The 23,298-nt window shown below is 37.2% G+C and overlaps 1 protein-coding gene across 2 annotated transcripts in view; it reads right to left on the bottom strand.

The window, feature by feature from the left end:
• Positions 1-12,935: 12,935 nt before the first annotated feature.
• Positions 12,936-23,298, bottom strand: part of SPIN1 (spindlin 1) — a 65,361-nt gene continuing 54,998 nt past the window's right edge. For both annotated transcript variants that reach the window (XM_082301373.1, XM_082301374.1), the window contains exons 4-6: positions 20,465-20,718; positions 19,267-19,500; positions 12,936-16,559 (exon numbers count right to left, since the gene is read on the bottom strand). In XM_082301373.1, coding sequence (XP_082157499.1) covers positions 16,360-16,559; positions 19,267-19,500; positions 20,465-20,718 — 688 coding nt within the window. In that variant the 3' untranslated portion in view covers positions 12,936-16,359. The remainder of the gene's footprint in view (positions 16,560-19,266; positions 19,501-20,464; positions 20,719-23,298) is intronic.

The raw sequence follows: 23,298 nt of genomic DNA, 5'->3' as shown, positions 1-23,298 counted from the left end.
CACCGTCTCTCCCCTGAAGGTCTCATCACAAGTCTTGGTCAGTTTTGGCAATAAACTTTTTATTATCAGATGTCCAGCACTTTTTTTTTTTTTTTAGCATGGAGAATTATCTGAATTGTGGATAGAAGGGGCTGTCTATTCTCTGTCCAAGTAGATAAGAGGAATTCTCATTTTATTCCAGTGCACTTATAATGTGTTTGGGTTGAATAATGCTTTTTTCCTCCAGCTGATACTGAGTTAGGAATTAATAAAAATTATATTACAAACATATCTTTTTTCTGCCTAAAGCAACCTGCAAAAACGGATATGAAAGATAATTTGGCAGAAGGGGTATTAAATTACAGTTTAATTAAAGGGTCACGATAGGGTGATAATCAAACCTGATACATTGTCTCCTTTTCCTGACTTGCACAATACCCAATTAAAAGAGAATTTATCTTAAAAAAAATATCAGTATCCCCCAAAATAAATTCTAGTGTTTGTAATGGATACTTCAAGTGTCTAATGAAGCTAGCTTAAAAATATTTCACATTAAAACTGTGTGCACAAATCCATTCTAGGTTTTTACTCTTCAGTTATTCTCCTGTTTTAATCTGCAGCCTCTCAAAAAATCTGTCAGTTTTACTTATGGAAAAGATAAAATTGTGATGAGTATATATTATATTTTAAATACTGAACACTAGAATGGAATGGATATTGGTCATGATGAGTGCTTGGCTGGGTAAATTGCAACCAAGTTCATAGTGAAATTAAAGTCCAGTTTCTACATCTGATCATCTTCTGACCATATAGTATGAACAGTAAGAACAGTGATACTTAAAGTCAGGAATTCCAATTTGAATTTGTATAGGAATGAACCAAGCACAAGTATTCTCCGACACGTGTATTTTCTTTTGAGGTCTTTTTGAAACATGCTTTTTTTCCATTGACTTGACACAAAATTTTTGTTTATTTACGTTCTGTCGTGAGTGGAAAAAAACAAGGTATCATTTTAAATATTTGAACGTGTGAGAGAATGCCCAAAGATGAACCTCAGAAGTAACACAGCAATCTTGTGGGTGTTTTAGTAGGTTCATCAGAACTAGTTGCAGGGTCACTTTGGATTGGGAGATGCATTCCTGCCATTTCTCTTACCCTTTTTGCCTTTTATTATTAAGATATACTGCTAATTAAAATACCATTTGCTTCTTGTGCAAAAGTTCACACATTTAAAAGAAAATAGTTCAGTCATCATTATTTTTGAAGATATTCTTTTACATTAATCTTTATAAAGCAGGCGTTTTTATTTACATCCAACTATATCTGGACTAATATGTTACTACAATTCTGATATTCTACTGGAAAACCTAAAAGAATTGTTTAGGTGTTAAAGAAGTGGCTTTTATTCAATACAGTATTTCTCCATTTTCACAGAGTTAAGCTATGCTGTTTTCAAACCCAGATACCCATCTGCTTCCAATACAGAAGTGACATTAAAACAACGTAGTCCTCCCATCTGTCATATCTCCCATCAATCCTTTCTCCAAATTTTAAGTGCTGTTTTGTGCAGTTCCCCCTTCAGAATGCCTCCTGATGTCAAAAGTAGAAGACAAAAGGAGCCGTGAAGTTTGCCTGTTCCTAAAATAGTACAGGTGAGAAATTAGGCTTACCTGAGTCTTTGATTTGCCATATGGTCTGCTTTGCGAGACCGTTGTGAAACAGGACGGAGTCATAGCCTTTGGAGCCTGTAGAATCACCAAAACATGGAAAAAAGTTTCCACACAAGTTCAGGCTACCGTACATACATTATTGATATTGCTACCAATTTCTCCTTCAATCTGTGGTGGAAGTGTATTTTCTCAGGTATTATGAACAAAAGCAATGACCCAAGGAACTTCCAGCTGTTTCATCTGTACAGGTTAGAAAGCTGGTTAGGCAGAACCAGTGCTGTGCCATGAGAAAAGAACATACTGAGATTGTCTTTGAGATCTCTAGGCATGGAGAAAAAACTCATAGTTGCCTACATCTCCACAGGGAGAAGAGCTGGATGTACAGGACAGTGACATTAAACTTCTTGAAGCTGTTTGAGGAACAGCTACTAAGCATGAGAAATCAGATACCTTCCCTCAGGAAGCTTAATGTGATCAACCCTGTGAAGGCATCAAAGATTCACTGATAATGCTGCATACCACGGAAAATCTTGTCTTGCACCTCCCTTTGATTTGACTACAGAGACAGTTCTCCATGACAGTAGCATGGACCAATAAGAAATGTTTCACTTTATGATTCATACCAAAGGGACTAAGACCTGTTTCAGTTAGAAATGTCTTCTAGGACATTTCAGGATGTACTGTGGTTCTACAATAACAATTTTTAACAACAACATGTTGTTGTTAGAGGTGTTAACACTATGGTGATTAATTCCATCCCCTAATCTCCACTGGGAATGAAAATAATGGAGCTTCTTTATACAGAATCCGTGGTCCTGCCTCAAGGTAGTGTGGTAGCTCTGACATGACACTACCAGAAATCCTGCAAACAATGCTCATGAAGTAGAAGCCTCTGGGGAATTCCAGGATAAAATTAAATAAAAACTTCCCACCACAAAAAATTGCATTTATGGTTTTGCTAGAAAAGAGCTTTTTATTATTGAATTCACTATATTATTTTAAAGTAACAGTATTTAGTCCTGTTTTTTAATCTAAGCACAAGACTTCTAGTTTATTTGTGCTCACATTGCACAGATGATCCTACTTTCCTTGTATTTCTTCAATTAACACTGAAGTTAATTACATCTCCAGATTTTGACACACAATTGAGAATTAAAAAAAAAATATGAAGAGCCTGAATCATAAAGTCATGTTTTCAGTGATATAGGGCAGCATACTGAGAAAGAGATGCAGAAGAAATGAACTGGAAGTAAAAAATATTCAGACTTGCTGACTCCAAAATAATATCAGAAAATACAGTATGTGCTCAAACCAATGTAATTCCATACCCCTGTAGTGGCAGAGTTAATGTTCCTATAAGCCATACAAAAGGTAAAGTGTGAGAGGGTTCTGAAAGCCTGTCTAGGTCTTTAAGGAACATACCCTTTGCTCTCTCCTTCATGTACCTTCTTCATAGCCGGCACTGGTCTTTGTAAAGAATTTGATCCAATAGACGTTTGCAATAAACAGTCTCTTAAAACTTGTGTTACATGCATGATACTGGATTTTTAAGTGCAAAGTTATAAAACACCAAGTTTCAGTCTGTTTATAATTCTTAAGCATTCTGTAGGAAATGCATACCTGCATAACACATTTGATGTTGGCAGGCTGTATAGTCATCCAGTGAGAAGCCATAAGGCAAAAGCTGACTAAATTCACTCAAAGGAGAGTGTGATGTGGGTGAGGCCTTGTTGGTTCAGTTGATCATTAGCACATTGTCTATTTAATTATACCCTGATGAAAACATGTAAGTCACAAAACTAATCAAGATAAACTCTGGTTTGGCAATACTGTATGTAGTGCAATCCCTGAAGAAATCATGTTAGCAACTAGTATGCATTATGTGTGCATACTAGCCAGACAGAAAATCAGACCCCAAAGGAGACAAGAACACATAGAATAAAGGAGACATACCAGTGGATTAAATAGTTAAATATGTAGCAATCATTGATAAAATTTTATTAAATAGCTGGGGCTTTTAAAATTCATTTTCATAATACATAACTATGTGCTTTACAGGAGAGAGTTATAATCTGAGTTATTGGTGAGAAGGCAGGCAAAGTTACTTTCCACAATGTACACAGTGAACAAAAAGGAGTAGCAAGTCTCTTGGTCTCAACCCAACGCATTAACCAATGAGCTGGGGAAAGAAGTCAGTGCACAAAGAATTATTAAGCCAAAAAAATTAAATTTTGTCATACACAACCTGCCAACTAAAGTAGTTATTGGCTATTCATAGCATTCCTTAGAGCTGATGCATTTGGAACACCTTTTCCTCAGCTGGGTTCAGGAGACCCAAACACAGCTCATTATGACATAGTCAGCAGTGATACAGGTACCTAGTGAATGTTCCTTCATGATTGTTCTTGGAACTGCTTCCCCTACGTAACCTCTGAACACAAAAGAATAACACTATCTTTTCTCAAGTAGGAAAATTAACCAAATAAGGACCACACAGGTTTTTTTAATTACAATTTTATTAATTTTGTTTAAGCTCTCTAGCGCTTATTGTAGAAGATATCAAGGGCTACCTGTTAGGGAATCTAACTTTTCCTCCGTAAGAGATACTGGGATGTAGCTTAGCATTCTTACCACAAAGACATCCATCATCATCAGGACTGAATGAGAGCTTTAGCAGCTACCAAGTAGCCAAAACATTTTAGTACAGAAGATACTGTAAGGTATACCTCCTTTTCTTTTCTTTTTTTTTCCTTTTTTGAAGCAACAGATTTTTACCAATAAGAGGCAACAATTATTAGAGAAAACTGCACTGGCGAGGCCTCACTTCGGGTCCAGTGTGCAGTTTTGGATGCCACAGTATAGAAAAGACATTAAGCTATTAGCATGCAGAGGGCAACAAGGGTGATGAAGGGCCTTGAGGGGAACCCATATGAGGAGCAGCTGAGGTCACTTGGTCTGTTCAGCCCAGAGACACTTAGGGGGAGACCTCATTGCAGGAATGGCCTGAAGTTGTGTCAGGGGAGGTTTAGGTTGGATCTAAAGAAAAAGCTCTTACCCCAGAGGGTGCCTGTCAGTGGAACAGGCTCCCCAGGGAAGCAGTCTGAAAAGCAGCACCAGCCTGACAGAGTTCAAGAAGTGTTTGGACAATGCTCTCAGGCACAGGACAGGATGTCCTGTGCAGGGCCAGCAGTTAGACTCAATGATCCTTGTGGGTCCCTTCCAAATCAGGATGTACTGTGGTTCTACAATAACAATTTTTAAATAAATGTTTGCAACATTAACTCTGTGTCCCAGTTTAATATGCATTATTAATGTAGATTAATAGCACATGTGGAAAGAGTGAAAGAATGCCCTTATAAATGCTTATAAATTAGGTAGAATTGAGAGTTTGCAAGGAATATTTTTTCTTTTAACCCGGAAATACTGCAACCTATTAATAGATTCCTGCTATGCAAAAACTCTGTTATAGGAAGTGCAGCACTAGGGTACATTCTTTCCATTCTACAGATTTTGAAATTAGCAAAGGTATATGAACTTATCCTTGCAGTATAAAAAGCCTGATTCAACGATCCTTTGCATTTAACGTTATCCTGAGTAGTGTATCTCAAATTACCAAGCACTAGATAGTCTAAATATCAGTGCTGTAACATTTCTGACTTCCAAACAGGTACGCCAGGGAAACAACGCAGTGTCATCTAATACAGCAGCAGCTCATGGCAACAAGGAACAACACTTGCACCTGCAGAAATGGAAAAAGCTAGTAAAATTCTGCTCTAGTTCATTTGAGTTCAGACACACTTTTCACTTCAGTCTTGCCCTTTGGCAGTTTAGTGTAACAAAGTGGACATTTAGGGGTTTGGTTTGGGTATTTTTTGCCTGAAGACACCTCTGACTAGATGAGTTCCTTTCAGGGTCAGAGTCATCCAATACTAGATCCTGCATTTATGTGCCTTTCGAGAAATGTAAGGCTGCTTGAATCTTCCTGCAGAATCCAGCTAGTCCTCTACAGTTGCTAGCAACCACCACCTAATTTTGGTTTTTTGTCAGAGCTTTTGATTGCAGAAAAAGGCCAGATTGTCACAAGCACTCTGCTACAAGGAGGGACTCCAGAATTTTATCAGCAGTTTCAGTTGCTTTAAGTAATTTGATAGCCACATACAAAAGTAATTGGCATCTGCACAACCTCTTCTGGCAAAACTTGAATAGAGTCTTCAGTCATGGAAGGGACTGCATGCATCTAATCCTGCCCACCTTGTTGGCAGCCTCTCTTGTAGCTAGATTGACTGAATGATTTAATTAAACCACATACTTCAGGTGATCCTTTATTAGCAAAAACAGGACCAGGTCCTAGGGAAGCCAATATAAGTTTTACAGTGCTGAAGCTGGAATATTTTTCTGCCAATAACCAAGTTGCCAATGTAGCTATGCTGCAGCTGCTAGCAGGAGCTCCTAATAAGAGTTTTGGCAGAGCACGTTGACCTCACTGCAGTCACTTGTCTCAGGAGTTTGCAGGCAGCCTGCAAAAGCCTAAGAGTTTTCTGTCTAGCATGCTCCTTTTCATAAGAAATCTCTGGTTTTTGCTGTTTGAATAAAGGGAATGTTATTTTAAGGCTGGGATTCACTGTCATTTATATTGTACATGTTTTATCTAACCACTGTAAAATCCCAAAGACCTTTCGCCTGCACAGACATACTCAGAAAAATAACATTCTCTAGTCTGTAGTATCATGTGTTCTAATTTTAAAACCATTAGAATCATAGGAATAATTGAGAAAGCAACGTCACTAAATCATTATCATAGGCTGAAAACTCCACTACAAAATCCACAACAAGTACACAACCTAAGAAGGTAAGGCCAGTTCCTTTGGTTGACTATGAGTTAAACAAACAGTAACTGTATTTCAGAGCTCTGAAATGACAATTAACTTGAGAGAATGACAGATGTCAAAGACTCAGGATTCACATGCTAGTTTCTCTGCCTCATGAACACTGACTTTCATGCTGGGGGTTTGGAACTAGATGAATTTATGGTCTCTTCCAATCCAAGACATTTTATAATTCTATGATTTTCAGTTACATAGAAAATCATCTTGGGCAAGGAAAGGAAAAATCCCACACAAGGTTGTTGAATAGAATAAATCCCTATGCTATTGTGGTGGGTTAACCTTGCATGACTGCCAGAAGCCCACTCAGTTGCTCTCTCAGTCCCCCTCCTCAATAGAACTGGGGGAGAAAAATGATGAGAAAATTCATCAGTTGAGATGAAGACACCTCATTATTTAAGTACCATATTTAAGTATCTAAGTACCATTGCAGGTAGGACAGATTTCTGGGAAAAATTAATTCTTTGCCAATTAAAAATAAGAGTAGGATGGTAACAAAGAAAGACCAAGCCAAAAATAGATTCCTCCCACCCTTCTTTTTCCCAAGCTCAACTTCACTCCTGAATTTTCTACCTCCGCCTCCTGCCCAGCTGGTGCAGGGAAGTGGAAAATAGGGGTTGTGATCTGTTCATAAAATTCCATCTCTGCTGCTCCTTCATGTAACCACAAAACTGATAAGACTTGGAAGGGACCTCTAGGGATCATCCAGTCCAACACCCCTGCCAAGGCCAGTCAGCTAGAGCAGGTGAGACAGGAATGCATCCATGTGGGTTTGGAATGTCTCCAGAGAGGGAGACTCCATGACATTCCTGGGCAGTCTGTGCCAGTGCTCTGCCATCCTCAACATAAAGTTCTCCCTCATGTTGAACTAGAACTTTTTGAGTTTTAGTTGATGTCCATTGCTCCTCATTCCTCCTCACACTTTTTCACTTTTCCCCCTGCTCCAGTGTGGACCAGGGCTGCAGTCCTTCAGGAACAGATTGCACCAGTGTTGGGTCCCCATCAGGCTGCTGTTTCTGCCAGAAAAACTGCTCCGTTGTGGGCTCTTTCCACAGTGCCATGGGTACTGCTTGGAGTCAGCTTCAGAATGGACTTTCCACAGACTGCAGATTCCTTCAGGGCATGTCCACCTGCTGCAGCACAGGGTCCTCCCATGACTGCAGTGTGGATCTCTGCCCGTCAGTGGTACTCCATGTGCTGCAGGGGCACAGCTGCCTCACTGTGGACTGGACCAAAGGCTGCTGGAGAACCTCTGTTCCAGTGACTGGAGCACCTTCTGCCCCTTCTTTTGTCCTGACCTTGGTGTCTGCAGGGCTGTTCTCACATAATCTCACTTTTCTCTCACAGCTGTCTTGCAGCATTTTGTACCCTTTCTCTAATATGCTTTCCAGAGGCAGCACTAGTAGCTTGGCTGATGTCATCAGCAGTGTCCTGCAGTGGGACTGTTGGGGCTGGCTGTGTCCTACACAAGGTCAGCGCCATCTGTTTTCTCAGAAGCCCCCCCTACAACCTCTCTACGACCAACACTTGACATATTCCCCCAATACCCCTGGCTTTAAATTCTTGCATCCCAGTAACTTCATCCTAAAACTTTTCCTATGGTTGAAACAATTCAGAAGAGTAATTATTTTAACAGAATCATCTTCATATTCAAGAAATTATAAGGCTGCTAACTCTGAAAAATGGCTGTTCCAGGGATGGTTTGGGGGCTAAGCCACAGAAACAGATCACTGCAAACAGCACATGGTGAAGATGCAGAAAGTCAGGTCCAGGATACAAGGACCTCAATGCTACATGTCAGCTGTCACCAGAAGGTTAAACTGTTGTCACCATAAACAGTTAAGTACTAAAGAAGACTCAGGGAATAAGTCTTCCATGTTGACAGTAAGACCACATTTCACTCTGCATTTCCAATTGGCTGTGACACAAATTCTTCCTGTGAGATGGCCCTGGATGTCAAACACAAGTAACAGACTTGAGGTCAGACAGGACTCCCCCAGTACCGGAGCATCAAGACAGAATCTTCCTTATGTGCTGTTAATCACATTGCAATGAGAGCACTAGAGCATGGGACAGGACCAACCATAATGTGGTCCAGTTAATAAAGGATTACTGCTTCAGAACTAAGTATTTATACCCTTACAGGTCTAGTCCAAAGGCCAGTAAAAAGTAGGTTCAGTTGCTGCTATACCTTGCAGGAGGCTGCTGTCTCAGTACCATCTCAAAAGACAGTTCAGGATTTCAGTCAGTTGGCCAGATCACTTCTTCACTCCATGGCATGATTTTCTCTGGTGGTGACTCTGCACCTTTACCATTCAAGAGTAGTGACTAATCCCAGTAAGAAAACCAAATCAAACTTTGAAATTGCATTTGTTATTTCCAAAATGCTTTTAGTGATATAACCAAGTAGTTTACAGAAAAGCAGATGTCTGAAGAATTCAAATTTCTGCCTTTGGCAGCACAGTGCCTACTTCTGTTTTTTAATAATTGTCTCAAAAGGACACAGATATCAGCATCACTTATCTTTGCAATCTTGAACCTACATTGAGTGCAAAAAAATGTTTATTCTCCACAGAGGAGCATCTCAAAACAAAGCATGAAGTGCATCACAGACTTTCTGCAGTGAGGTTTTTTAGCACTCTTCAAATATTTTCTTCTTTCCACACAGAAGTGTATTCTTTAAAAATTTGAAGCAATTCACATCTCCATTTAATGCTTTTGTTTTATCCAGAGGAGTATGATTAGATAATAACAATTAGCAGTAATTTTAGGTAGTTGTAGTTTTGTAATCTGCAAGAGTGGTATTAGCTAAACTAAAAATTCAGAATTTGGAGAACATGGTGTTACTTTAGGCCATTTACCTGTCTAATTTGATTACATTTTAAATACAAAAGTTTCCATGTGTTATACTAAATTTGTAGAAGCCAAAATGCTAAGAAACTTCTACGTACACTGCTAGTCTTATAATATCAAGTTAAAGGCCAGGATAATGTTTGGATTTACAGTATTAGAAAGCACCACCCATTGTAATTAATCAGTATTTTCTTTTCTCTTTGGTGAAATTTCATACATTGCATTTCTCACATATTATGAGCATCCTCCTGTTTAATCTTCCTTCCACTTCTTTTGGAATGAACTCTTATTCTCAGTTCCCAGTCAGTAGATAATGGATCCTTTATTGTTTGGATTTTTTTTTCCTCCTACCATCAGAAGTTCTGAATCAGAGTAGTTAGATTTTCTGTCTTGCTTTTTCAGAAAACTGCACTGTAACTCCCCTTTTTACTTTTTGTCTGCCAGCTTTTGAGTACACAATACACTGAGCTGGACTAATAGAAGAGAATTTCATGTCAGGAAGAATGACATCCTTTTAAGGCGTAAACCTGAATGAAATGAAAAATGCTAGAGAATATTGAGGATTCCCAGCAAGATAGTTTCAACTGGCCATAATGAAATGTGTGGCAACGTAACAAAAAGTCGCTTGTAAGAATTGCTGTTGCCATTCTTTCAACACTTTTAAGTATAACCTTTGAATCACTTAATCTTGTCTAGTGCTTCTGCTGTTGTGCTGATTTATTTTGTTCTTATAGCTTAAAAGGTTAGTGTGTTTTTAAATTCATTAGATTAATGGAAGTTTAAGTTAGACATCTGCCTCAGTAAGCTAAAAATAGCTAGGAGTTAGTAAACAGTGTTGCAAAATCAAATAAATTAATGACAGCTTTTATGGAAAGTATGACAACCAGTGTTCCAAGTGCATGGCTCCAGTGGTAAAGATCTTTATGAAGATAATTTAGTCAGTCATCCTCCCATCCATTTCAAAGCTGAATACACCATGTGTAGCTAGTTAGTGCAGAAGGACTAAAATGCAGCAGCCCAAATCCCAGATGAGTGCTGTCCTGACACTGAGCAATCTCCCATAAAAGAAAAGAGAAAAATAAGTCCTCTCTCCTCAGTGGCTGTTTACAGGGATTCAGTTTGATCAACATGAATGTATGCTTAAAGTAGTATAAAGTTGTGTTGATATATTTTTTATTAACAAAAATATGCCTCTCACATGTCAGATCTGGGTGGAACATCTCAGGAAGTAACAAGACTATGCAAATCAAAGTAAATGTGCGGATGTCCATGTTCATTTTTAAGTAATCTTTGAACAGATCAATCTATAGATCTGAGGAACAATGGAATCAAAATATTTAAAAAGGGCTTGTAAAGGTCAGACTCCATGGAAATAAATTTAAGGATTAATTGTGTGGGGGTGGATGGAACCAGTGTCAAAACACAGAGGTTTTTAAACTGTCAGGATGCAAGATTATTTACACAAGCTGCATACAAGTTAAGCTAATCATAACTGATTTCAGAAAGAAAATGTGCAGAGATCTGTAATGGACATCTAAGTAGAATAAGGAAGTGTTGACACCACCTTACTTACACTGCTGAGACCTCAGCTGCTTTCTGTTGTACACACACAGGTGTATATTTTGCATATGCAGCTCTGCACTTTCTTTGAAAGAGAAATAAGGAAACTCACAAGGTAGTGGGAAGAGCAGAGCCTGAAAAAAAAGCTTAGTAGCTTGATAATTTTGCCTGGCTATAAATCCTGAAATGAATTAAAATGGTAAGATACTGATACTGGCAAAGAGGTTAAGTGATGTAACATGCTAAGGCAGGAACTTAAAGAAAGAAAAACAAGTTAGATTGTAAAAAAATGCTTCTAAGTGTGTAAAACAGTAAAAATCTTTTATTATCCAGAGCTTGAGGATGAAAGAACATACCTATAATTTCCTCGACCTATTCTTACTTCTTTTAGACCTCAATGATCTTAAATTGCAGCAGCCCAGCCTCCTCCAAAATATCCTTACTGAACTTTATCCTTTCCAGAAAACCACGGAGTCCCCTGAAGTCATCAATGATTCCACTGCTTACAGCATGAATATAAAAAAATATGTCAAAATAAGTAACTCATCAAGCAAAGAGCAGGGTTTTTTTTCTGAAAATATAACCTGTTCATATGGACGAGGAACCTGACAGATGTGAAAATACAGTGCAGTAGTATTAAAGCAATAGCTCTGAGTAGGACCGCTACCACCCTTTTAAATCTGAGGGACATTACTGTCAACAAAGCACTGACATTTAAGCTGCTTGTAAGTGAGCTCATAAGTAACCAGCTCTCAGGGGTGAGTTCATTACTGCAGTGATAGCAATAAACATATCTTTGCTTTTATAAGGCTTCTCTTTTTCTCTATACAGAGGAAGCTGCCACCAAACTGAGGTTGGTTTATCAGCGGCAATACAGAACAGGTTCAGGTGTTAGTCACAACACGTTAGTGTATCTATTTTTAACTATGATTTAACAGCCAGGTCACAGAGATAAACACCTGCTTTTTGCAGGGGATACTCCTGCTACAGCAATGTCTTAGACACTCCCTTATCACAGATGTACACAATATAAATCTTTAATGGGAGAAGTGTCAGAGGCAATGGGATACAATGAACTGGAAGCTGAACTAAGCGAAGAGGCTTGGGTATGTATGCTGGCATACTCCATGTTCTTCAGTATACAACTAAATGAGCTTGGTGACAAAAACATGTTGTAGAATCACAGAATCATTTAGGATGAAGAGATCCTTCAGATCATTGAGTCCAACCGTTAACCTAACACTACAAAGTCCACCACTCTACCATGTCCTTTAAGTGCCATGCACCATTTATTATCAGAAAAGAGGTAGTAATAAAGAAAATCTGTTCAACGTGGGAAGTTTGCTTTAGTAATTTAACCACATCAAGTCTTCACAACAACTTACAGGACTTTAGAAAATCTACAACATGGTGATGTTACCTTCTCTGCTCATCACCTCCAATTTGCATCAACTTTGTTTTTTATCACCAGTAAAATACACTTCATTAAATTTTAAATTGTTTTAATTCAAAGCAAATGAATGTATCACCAAAACAATGCCAAATGCTTCTGCACTGTTCCCCACTGCTGACATATTTAGTGTGCTCTGGAAATAGAGACACCTCACAGACCTGCTACAGCCCCTGGAGGGGAGTTTTCTGTGTTTAGTTAAATACAATTTAACAGTATGCTTTAACCTTAGCCAAGTTCCATCTTACCAGCACTTATTAGGAAAAAAGAATAAAGATTTGGCTTTGCAAGCAAACATATTTCATAGGGCAAGTATTATACCAGCATACATGGCTCAACATTAAAATAATAAATCATTTCAATCAGAAAAATGAAGAAATTGCTTCTTCATAATCTGAAATGACATCACTACATTTTGCTCATGAGAACAAAGTTTACAGGCGTAAGTTGCACATAAAGGGTTTATTTTAAATGTTTTAAGGATAGAGTTACATCATAATTATAAAAATTACTTACAGAATTAAGTAACAGATTTAAAGTGTTTATACTTCTAAATGCAGAGAACAGGGAACTGTCTACATTGTTCAAAATAAAATAAAAATAAAGAAACCAAGCTCTAAAGATGAATTCACTACCTAATTTAAAAATGTGAACACGAAGACCTCTGAACTATACACATACCAAGAACCATCCAAATTGCACTAATGATGTAAAATACAAAAAGCACAGCATTTTCAAGGAACCAGAAACTGTTTTTACCATAATCTTTTCCCTGACACAACTAGTAAATTCTCTCTGAACATAAAGCCCCTATGTTTAAACAATCTATTTCAATAATGCTTCTACCTATTGTGACAAAAAGGGTTTTCCCCATCTCTACTCCAACATAGTTTAGGGTTTGGCACTCAAAAGAAAGAAGAAGAATGTAGTGTTCTGCTATTCAACTGGAATTTTATTTTTTCTTTAACAGAATACATGGTCCCTTCAAATGCTGTATGACACATACAACTGGAAAATTACCTTCCGTTGGCACTATGCTCGTCTCACCGGTGCATTTAATCCTACTAACAACCATTAAAACAGCACAATAAGCAAATTCACAAAAAACTGAACACAAAATAAAAACAGAACAAAACAAAAACCTAAACATTTTAACATGCAACTTTAGTTTGTTACATTGAATGTTCTAACCCTCTAAGCATGCAAAAAAGGATGGTCTGCATTTAAGTTGGTTTTTTTTTTTTCCCTTTTAAGAAGTTTTACATGGCAGCCTGACATCACACACACGCACACACACAATATACAACAATACTACAGCAGGTAAATGTGAAAGGTGAATAACTTCTATACAAAGATCCATGGCTTGTGCCATCACAAGCCTTATGTGATTTTGGAAAGTAATGTTGAACCCCTATAACAAGGAACCAACATTTAGTTACCAGGGTAACGCAAGCACTGCATGCAGATCTGAAACATGAGCCTAAAACAAAGCCCAAAGCAGATGGGCAGGGAGTGGAATTAGTCTCAAGCCTCAAAACGGTGGTTTAAGCTATCAAAAAAAAAAAAAAAAAGAAAAAAAGTGAAAAGAAAATACTCACGCAACAGACAACGGGGACATCGAAAAACAACCGTGAAATTTACAGTTTGTAGATTATACTCTAATTGTCAGAATACATAGTGTATTCAATAGGCTTGCAGAAAACCCACAAATGCAAGCCTAATGCTAAAAGTGTTCCAGTAGACCTAAACCTCAGATATTCCAAAACAAACCTCTTATTCCTCAGATATATAGCCCCAAGTTCAGTGTACTAGGTTATTCATGTATCTCGTGTATAATTAATACACTCACTCATTCCTGTGCCACAAATATCGACTTGGGCTCATGGAGCCAGGCTCAGCTTTGAGATTTACATGCAGGACTCTTAAGAGTCAATAGAAAACACAACAGATCTGCAGGATGAAAACACTGTGTTGCAAATCTGCTCACTTTGTTCAAACACAAGAAACATTTACGACTCAGGTACTTACTGCATAAGGACTGCATTGAGAAGCTATTCACTGAAAGACAATAGCCTGCCTTTGGTTGCCCATGATGAAATACTGGACATAATGCAATATAGTAGCAATGGACAAAGAATTAAGGTATCGTATTTATACGGAGAATATTTATTACCATTCAACAGCATAATGAGGCACAAGCCTTAAGGCTAAAATATGAAATCAGGCAAAAAAATGGACAGAAAGGGGCTTAAACCACTGAGTCTTCAATATCAAGAATACCCACAACAGAGGTAATCTGCACCTCTGTCCTCTGATTAACAGCACCTCTCCTGCATTCTTCCACTAATGGCACACGGTTGGATATCAGGGTATTTGTTCCTTCCATCAACAAGTGTTAACTGCCTTCACATGCTGTACTTCTGTGAAGCAGTTCCTGCGGAGCTCTGCCTTAATGTAACATGACAACCTTGTTGCTGTGCTGGATTGTTGTTCCAATTCTGTTATTTTTAAAAGCTGCCACACTTAACAAACCCTATTTTTCATTTACAACTACCTTGCAAGATTATAACCATGAAAGGATTTTGCAGTTGTGGGCTGCTATTTACATCCACAATCTAATGCAGATGACTGAACCACTGAGACTGCCTATAGCTTCCATTAGATAGTACACCACTGGCATGCAGAACTCTAGTGTTCATAGAATGAAATTCAAGTTAACAGCATACCTCAAAGCAAGTACAATGTACACCACAAAAGGCAACAACAGGTTTAAACTGTAGATTTGTCCAGACACTCCTTATGTGGAAAAGCCAGAAAAAAAATAAACTGGGAAGATGCCTTCTTGAACCAAAATGATTAAAAGTAAACCAACACAAAGTAATGCAACAGACTGAGCAGAAGGCAACAAATGCTTCTCCTTCTCTAAAGTTACATCTTCACTGTAAAAGGACACCCCCTCCCACTCTCCTGGCGTGAGATTGTATTTGCCATGTAAAATATTAACTACTGTTAGGCTTCTAAGTCCACACACAAACAATTCAGGTTGCTAGGTTTTGATATTAAATGAGAGACTACTGATGCCAATGCGTAGTCTAAAGTTGTCTGAAATAGCATATGTACTGTTAAAGTTGTGGCACCAAGCACTTGGGTTTTGCTAAGAAATGTGTATAACAAAGAAAGAAAGAAGTACAACATATAGGATTGAAGGCAGTCTTGTTGCATGTATTTTACTGGTTCCTACAACTTGTAAATATGGGCCATTAACCTGCATATTCTAATTAAGTGGTTATACAGATTAAATGTAATTTCATAGTTTAAAGCCTCTTCACTGAAAGGTGCATAATCCAAACACAATATCCTACTGCCCTGTGACTAGCAAAAAATGCACAAGCATTTCCACACACTGAAAGTTCTTAAAAAGCTAAATTTGAAATAAAGTGTAGAAACACAGCAGATTGATGTTACATGGGTTAGGTACTCCTTGATGCTACACAAACTGTTTAAACCTTTCACAGAAGTCACCTCTGTCCCAACCCTGAAAACAAGGACTGCCAGTATCCAAGAAATTAAATTTAATGTTACAAAAGAAGGCGTATCAAAATATCAAACTACACTTGCATGTGGCAGTTGAACAAGTGAGTGCAAGATTGAAGAAAAAGTCAAAATCTATGAAAAAATTTAATGATTACAATACTAGATCAACTTTACACAGCTTGAATTTGCAGCTGTTCTTTGCTTTTAACTCCCTCCTGCCCTAACATATTAACTTCCTTCAAGAAAAGGAGTTCTCTTACACAAAATGTGTCATGTTTGTATTACTCAGAACAAAACAGTTTTGCTGGCAGAGATTGTGGGTTCGCAGGGACATTTAAGCTTTCGTTAAACTGGAAAGCAGTCAAGTCTTTGTGTCTACAAATTTTACATTTAATAGTTCCACAAATTTGGCAAAAGTTCATGAGGACGTCTAGGATGTCTTCACCAAATCGTAGACATAAATATGGAAATCATCATCAAACTTGATGAAATAGACAGATGGTTTGGCTTCAACTTGATGAATGACCATGCCAGTCCTTTTCGAGCCATCTTCTTTGGCATATTCCACTTGTTTGCCTACCAGGCTGTCCACAACTTCACCCGGTTCCCGTTCTGCAGGAGGTGAATCATCTGTAACATAAACCCAGTGTGCTTTAGTAGACATTAACAAAATTTTGCAATATGGAAGAGAACTGCAGAGTCTTCTTTAAAACTCATACAAAACAATGAAAAGTTGTAAACAGATTAATAAATTTAGTTCAGACAAGCACCTAACAATTGCCATGCTTCTAGAAAGTAGTAGCAGAAAAAAATTTCAAGCAATACTGTCTTCAGTTTTATTAAGACAAAAATAGCAGTTTGATTAGTAAGAGAAGTAAATCTGTGACAGGAAGATTTATGCACAAGTTGTAGAAAATGTCTGTAGACAACTAATTTAAGCCATGAGCAGAAAAAGGCATTGGACCTCCTTAGCAGAAAGCTAGCCTAACTTAACTTCTCTCTTTCCACACACGTTATTCAAACGTTTAATGCATGTATGGGACTGCAACAAAAGCATATTTTCTGAAATGGTAGTAGGTGTAAACTTGTTATTAAAAGGGGCTTTTGACTCCATATTTGAATAATGCTATTGGTAAAGTCTGATTGTATTATTTTCCTCTCTGGCAAAACCTACCCAGACAATCCCTATGCTAAATCCGAATAATGAACAGTGTGATTGTAACATGCCAAGTGATCGGCTACAAGCCAATCACAGAACAAGCAGAATAAAGGGTAAAAAGTACTTTACGGAAGCTAACCACATCATCTTTCTCAGCTCCTCTTCTTTGGTTCCTGATTTAGATAAACCTGTAGTTTGTATTCCACTGAAAAACTATCTAAAGCAATTGTAAGATCTGATGTGGCTTTTATTCTGGAAATCATAAGCTTTTAAATTAATGACCTTGTTCCAAGTTTGCATTAAGAGTCCCTTACAGATTCTACCCATTTTATTTTCAGTTTTGAGAGCTGTGAAAGAACTCTCAAAGGAGAAAAAAAAAACACAACAGAGAATGAATTGATTGGCTTGCTTAAAAATTCTTCCATGAACATAAGAAGTTTCTTTTTTAATTTGTGTTTCAGTTCCTCTATAAATGCATTGTCACACATAGTTATTATCCTCTTAGTATCAGTTTTACATGAAGAGGTTTTCTTGGCAAAGATGCAAGTTCAATTCCTGCATTTTCACTTAGAAGTGTAGGCAAAGTTTTAGGATCAGATCCAGCAATACACTTTCCCCTTAGAAAGAAAAAAGGTTATCTATTATTTGGTCTCCTTGCATGTTCAGAACCTGTATTTGAGAAGAGACAGTACCCCAGAAATTTTATTTATAATATTATGGCAAGTTCCACCAAATTAACAGAAGTACTCGCAGATATTCTAAAATCTGATTTGAAAAATACTACTCCAAAATAGTAACATCCAATTGTTGACTCAAGGACATAATTCAAAATAACTGGAAAGCATTCACATTCAGGGAAGGAAGCAAATACTTAGAAGTGTTTAGAAAATCAGTAAGCAGTCAATAATCTTGTGGTGAGCACAGAGGGTAAAGTGCACTAAAAGCAACTAGTTTTTAAATGGAAAGAAAGCATGTAAGACTTTCCTACCCTCAAGGTGGAAGACAGAAAAGCAGACTTAAAATATATTCCTAGTCCTTTTTAGTGCTTAAGACAAAGAACAAGTTATTGTAACATTCAAATCTGAAAGAGCTTGCTTTATTTCTTTAAGAAGAGAAAGGTCACTTTTTTGCCATTAACATCCGTGGTTCATTCTTTAAAAGTACCAGAGATGTTGCTTTTTGCTAGGTGGAGAGAAGAGGGTAATCTAAACATAGATCATTAACACAGAGGTTATGCAAATAAGTGCCACTTTTTTATTGTGCCAGTAGATCGTTACCAGTGGTGCCTCTGAAAGAAGACTATCTCGAACTCAACCGATCATTAATTGGGTAACTGTAGTGGTTGACTACATAATGCTTTGCATGTGTCTTAGTTACAATTAATTTTCTTTAAATCCCAGATGGCTTCTGTCAGAAAGGCTGTTTTGTTACACAGGAGAAGTAAACCCAAAGTATTCTTTATAAGCTTCCCCCCTTCTTTTTTTGTATTGACTATCTAAATCTCTAGAACAATACTGATTCTGTGAAAATCCTTCTAAATTAATGGAAGTCCTGAAGAAGAAAGGAGACTTCCCATTCAAAATATCCCTAATATGCTGAAATCTTTTTCTTGCTACTGTTACAAAATGTGAGAGAAAATAAATTTTCAAAAAATGAGTACTTCTTTTCCACAAGCAACTACTGAAGAAGTTTTTCACACTGAAGACACATAGCTCAGTGACATTGTTCTTACTGTATTACTTGGACCCAAAATATTATTCATTCCCACAAGAACTGCTTCAGAGACACAAATCAAGAGCCAACTCCGTAAGACGTGATATGTCCATAAGAAAACAACATTGAAAGACTTCTGGTTTGTCAGTTTCCACTAAAAAACCCAAACATAAAGTCTTCCACAGTAGTACACCCATATTTTCAGCAGAATTAAGAATAATTATGAAGAAGTATTTCCCTGCATATGTCATTGCTAAGAAAAGTTAAATATTTCAGCAGTTAACACAGATGTTCTTATGTTCTGTCTTGTACTACTACATTTGTTAGCTGTGATACCTCAAAAAAAAACCTGAAGGGAATAATGAACATGATGCTTGTTTGTCAGCTCTCCTGTCCATAAATAAACCACAGCTAAATCTTTAATAAGAAAAGCTGCCAGAAGGAAACAGTAACTGGCCTACTTACTTGAATCAGGCATAATGCGAAGGTCACCTTCTTTATAATCATCTAAGAGCTGGTACATGTACAAGACAGGATCTTTCTCGTAGGTAATATAAAACCATGTGTTCATAATAGGAGCTCGAGCCAAAACCATCCCCCTCCACTCATCTTTTGAGCCATCCTCTGTCTCAAACATATGTTCCACAGCTTTACCAATCATTGTGTCTGCCAGGTGGGCATCACTAATTCGAGACGAAGCTGAAATGACAGCATTTCATAAATTCATTCAAAAGCACAGATATATATCTTTGTAAAAAATTATCTTTATGCTGATCAATGCACAAATCTGATCGTCAGTTAGTAAATTCATACACAGAACGAACTGTTCATTCCAGAGAGTTTACTACTGCTGCAGAACTACAGAACTTCAGAACATTGTTAAAATAACAAATTACTGTACTCCCTGTGAATAAACAATCATAATGCAAGCTAATGAGAGATCAGTCAAGGCTACAGCAGCAGAGACTCTGAACTTTAACTAGGCACTGGACAGGGAGAGGCAGACAGGAGAAACAAAAGGCATAGCTCAGAACAGTTCTATGATTTTGTTAATTGAACTTTGGGGTTTGGTTCCTCCTAATGCCACCCTACAGACTGCTACCAACTCCTTTGCAGTTAGAAGAAGCAACAGCTTTTTCTGTTTACAAACTAGTGTTTACTTGAGTAGATATCAAACTTGGTAGATTGAAAAACCTGCAGTTTAATAATCCAGTGCTAATTCTGAAAAAGAAAAAGCATTATTACTAATCAGGTTAATTCACTTAGAAAATGTCTTCCTGCCATTATTATAAGTACATGGGGGTAGTACAAGAAAAAATGTGACCTTATTACTGTTAGACCCACAAAATAGACAATATAGTCTAGATGGCTTAGAGTTGAAATTTTAACAGAAATATCAATGTTAATCTAAAGAATGTTCTGCCTACTATTTAAAGACAGAAGACAGCAAATGCACTAACTCACATCATCAAAACTTCGTGGAATAGAAAAAAATAATTAAAGCATTTAGATTACCTGCCATGAAACAAAAATTAAATTGAACAGTAACATTTACATGGTCACGTTATATTGGGGGAAGTCTGCAGGGATTAGTGGAAAACATTTAGTGATAAATGTCAGCCAATATGTGTATTTATTTAGGAGAAAAACCCTAAACACTTACCAACTCTGTCTGGAAGAACTTCAAGAGCTGACACTCTTTCATCTTTGTGAAGTTCTAGTCCATATACACAATCAAATCCATCATACTTTATGAGATACAGCGAGGGATTTACAGGAACTTGATCAAGAACTGTGCCCTTCCATTGTGTTACAGGTCCACTCCCTTCTTTCCATCCATGCTGTATCCTGCAGCCTACAATATTTCTTCGTGGCTGAGAAATAGGTTTGCTTGGTCCCACATTGTTTCTATGTTTTCTGTACACAGATACAAACATTAATATTAAACAAGTACATACATATTCAAAATTCTACTTCAGAAAATAGTTGTATGCTTTTACATGACAGTATATTTTATAGCTTAGCACACCTTATTCAAATTAGGGCATAAAACTTATCACACTTCATTGTGAAAAAGAAGAACACAATTAAGAGTAGTGATACATTTTTGACGTGCTGTGTAAGTTTAGATTCCTAGCAGTAAATTCTAAAACTAATTTGCTTAAGCCAAAGTAACTATTCTACCCTTTGCTACACCGAATGTCAAAAGTAAAACTCACCTGATCAATTCCCAGAGCACAAGGTTACCTGGCAGTATTACAACCTTGTTGCTCTTTGCAGAACAGTAAAGAACTCCTTCCCAGAAGGAAGTTCAGTGGAAGCATTATGTGGCTGACTCAAATTCTTTCAGAATGTTTGTTTTCCCTAAAACAAACCTGTTTTCACCTAAAGAAATTTAGGCTCCTTCATTTATAGGTAATTTTGACTCCAAGTAGTTTTAAAGACGCATGGCAGCAACAACATTCCCATATTTAGTATTGAAAATGAAAAATTGCTTGTAATGTAAATGGCCATAGAAGGGATACTCCTCTATGTGGAAGACAAATTATATAACACTTTTGTCCTTCTGATACTTTCATGGAACTGGCAAGGAAATTCCCTCTGGTGAGTAACTGTTGCTATTCTGATGAACTGTAATGTAAGCCATTTAACAGTTTCAAATCACTGAAAGTGTTACACAAGTTTTGCTTTATCCAGCTATTAAAAACACAAATTGACGATTTTGAATACAAATGGAAGAAACTAAGGGACACTATGACAATATACAAAATTCTCCTGGATGTCAACTAGTTGTAAAATCATTTTTTGGACTACTACTTGTAGCACACATCATTTCAATGGCAGTAATATATGCACACAACTAGCTTAAAAGCAGTATCTAAAAGATGACCAGTTGCAGAAGGCAATATTCTTCCCTAGACTAGAGATAGTGATCAAAGAAAAAGGTCTCCAAGAATAATGAATGCTCTCACAGAAGTCCCTATATGATTCAAAAAATACAGATAACAATCATACCACTGAAATCTTGGAAGCAGTATTTCAGAATAATACACTCACAATATGATATTGGAACATTTAATGCTGTATCACAACTGTAATCATAACTATTAAAAACAGGATAACCAATTACTTCAGCACTTGTCCCACCTCCAGACTTTAATTCACCTTGGAGATATTAGCAAGGGCGTTTTCAAATTTCACTTTTGCTATCATTTGAGGTTTTCAAAGATCAGTTCTGCATTCCTAACTTTGACAGCACAGATAACTGGAAGAGGTTGGAGTTTCTGTAAAGAGAGACTCTCCCACAAAGCTAGTTCTAATTTTATGCAAAAACTAGAATGTGTTTTCAAATCCTAGTTCTGCTCAAGTACGTATATGTATTTCTAATTGTAGTGTCAGTAACAGCTTACTATTACAAAATAAGATCAGAGATCTGGTTCTCAGCACAATAAAATTGAGTTTGTTTTGTACTCAATTCATTTATTTAGTTCTAATAAAACACTGCTTCATTCTGAAGGGAATAAAAACAACCAGAGATAAAAGAAGTTAAAACTGACATTGCTCTGTCTAGTTTAAGCAGTTTATGTTGCTCATCATTTCATCTTTGAAATGTTATTGATATTCAACCTCACAGTCAACTTTAGTTTCTGCCTACAAAGCATAATCCACTTTAATATTTAATTTGGAACAATAAGGCAGGAAGCTCCACACTCATTCTAAAAAAAGATGGAAGAAGACAACATAACTGAGTTCAAACAGTTAACTATGTTTAAAATGCCTCATAGAGCAAAGAGCATTAGAAATTTAATTACAAGTCAAGTACCCACTAGGTGCACTTGCAGTACAAATTTTTGTTTGAAGGTTGCATTACTGAACAGCTGCTCACTTCTCATTTGAAGTGGTTCATACTGCTAAGAAACGAGATAATTGAACTAGTATATTACCAAGGAAAACCTACTTCTCACATCTGAACATGTGGTAAGAAAGTAAGCAAAAGTTTCTAACTATCAGTAAGTTATGAATGCACTTCCATTCAAGACAACCAAGTAACCAACTCTCCTTTCCTCAAAAGAGTGGCATTTTTGTGATGAATCAAGTTACACAAATGACCTTCTATGATGCTCTATCCCGAAGGTCCAACAAAATTTTTTCCTTCTCTTTCATTACAATAATCTTTAAAATTTCCACAGAGATTTGCTCTTGGATATTTGAAAGCAATTAGACATGTAAGACATGAAGCCAGGAAAAACAGAAAATAGCAAGTCCTGGAAATAGTTCTTGACACATCAGACACATCCTCCTTGTAAATGGTCCTTCGATTCCCTAAAGTTTCTGATCCTCTTCTTTATCTTGCAGGCTGTAAGCTGTTAAGTAAAACCTAGTGTGAAAAGGTTTCATTATCAGAACCAGATACTTTGGAAACGTTCTGAAGACTATACAGTGAGAAGGAAATCTGCCCAGCTTTTAAAGCTGTGCTTATATGGTCCTTGCACAAAC

Source organism: Coloeus monedula, assembly GCF_965178545.1.
Source record: "Coloeus monedula genome assembly, chromosome: Z".
In the NCBI taxonomy this organism is placed as follows: Eukaryota; Metazoa; Chordata; class Aves; order Passeriformes; family Corvidae; genus Coloeus; species Coloeus monedula.
This window is presented reverse-complemented; position numbering and strand designations above follow the sequence as displayed.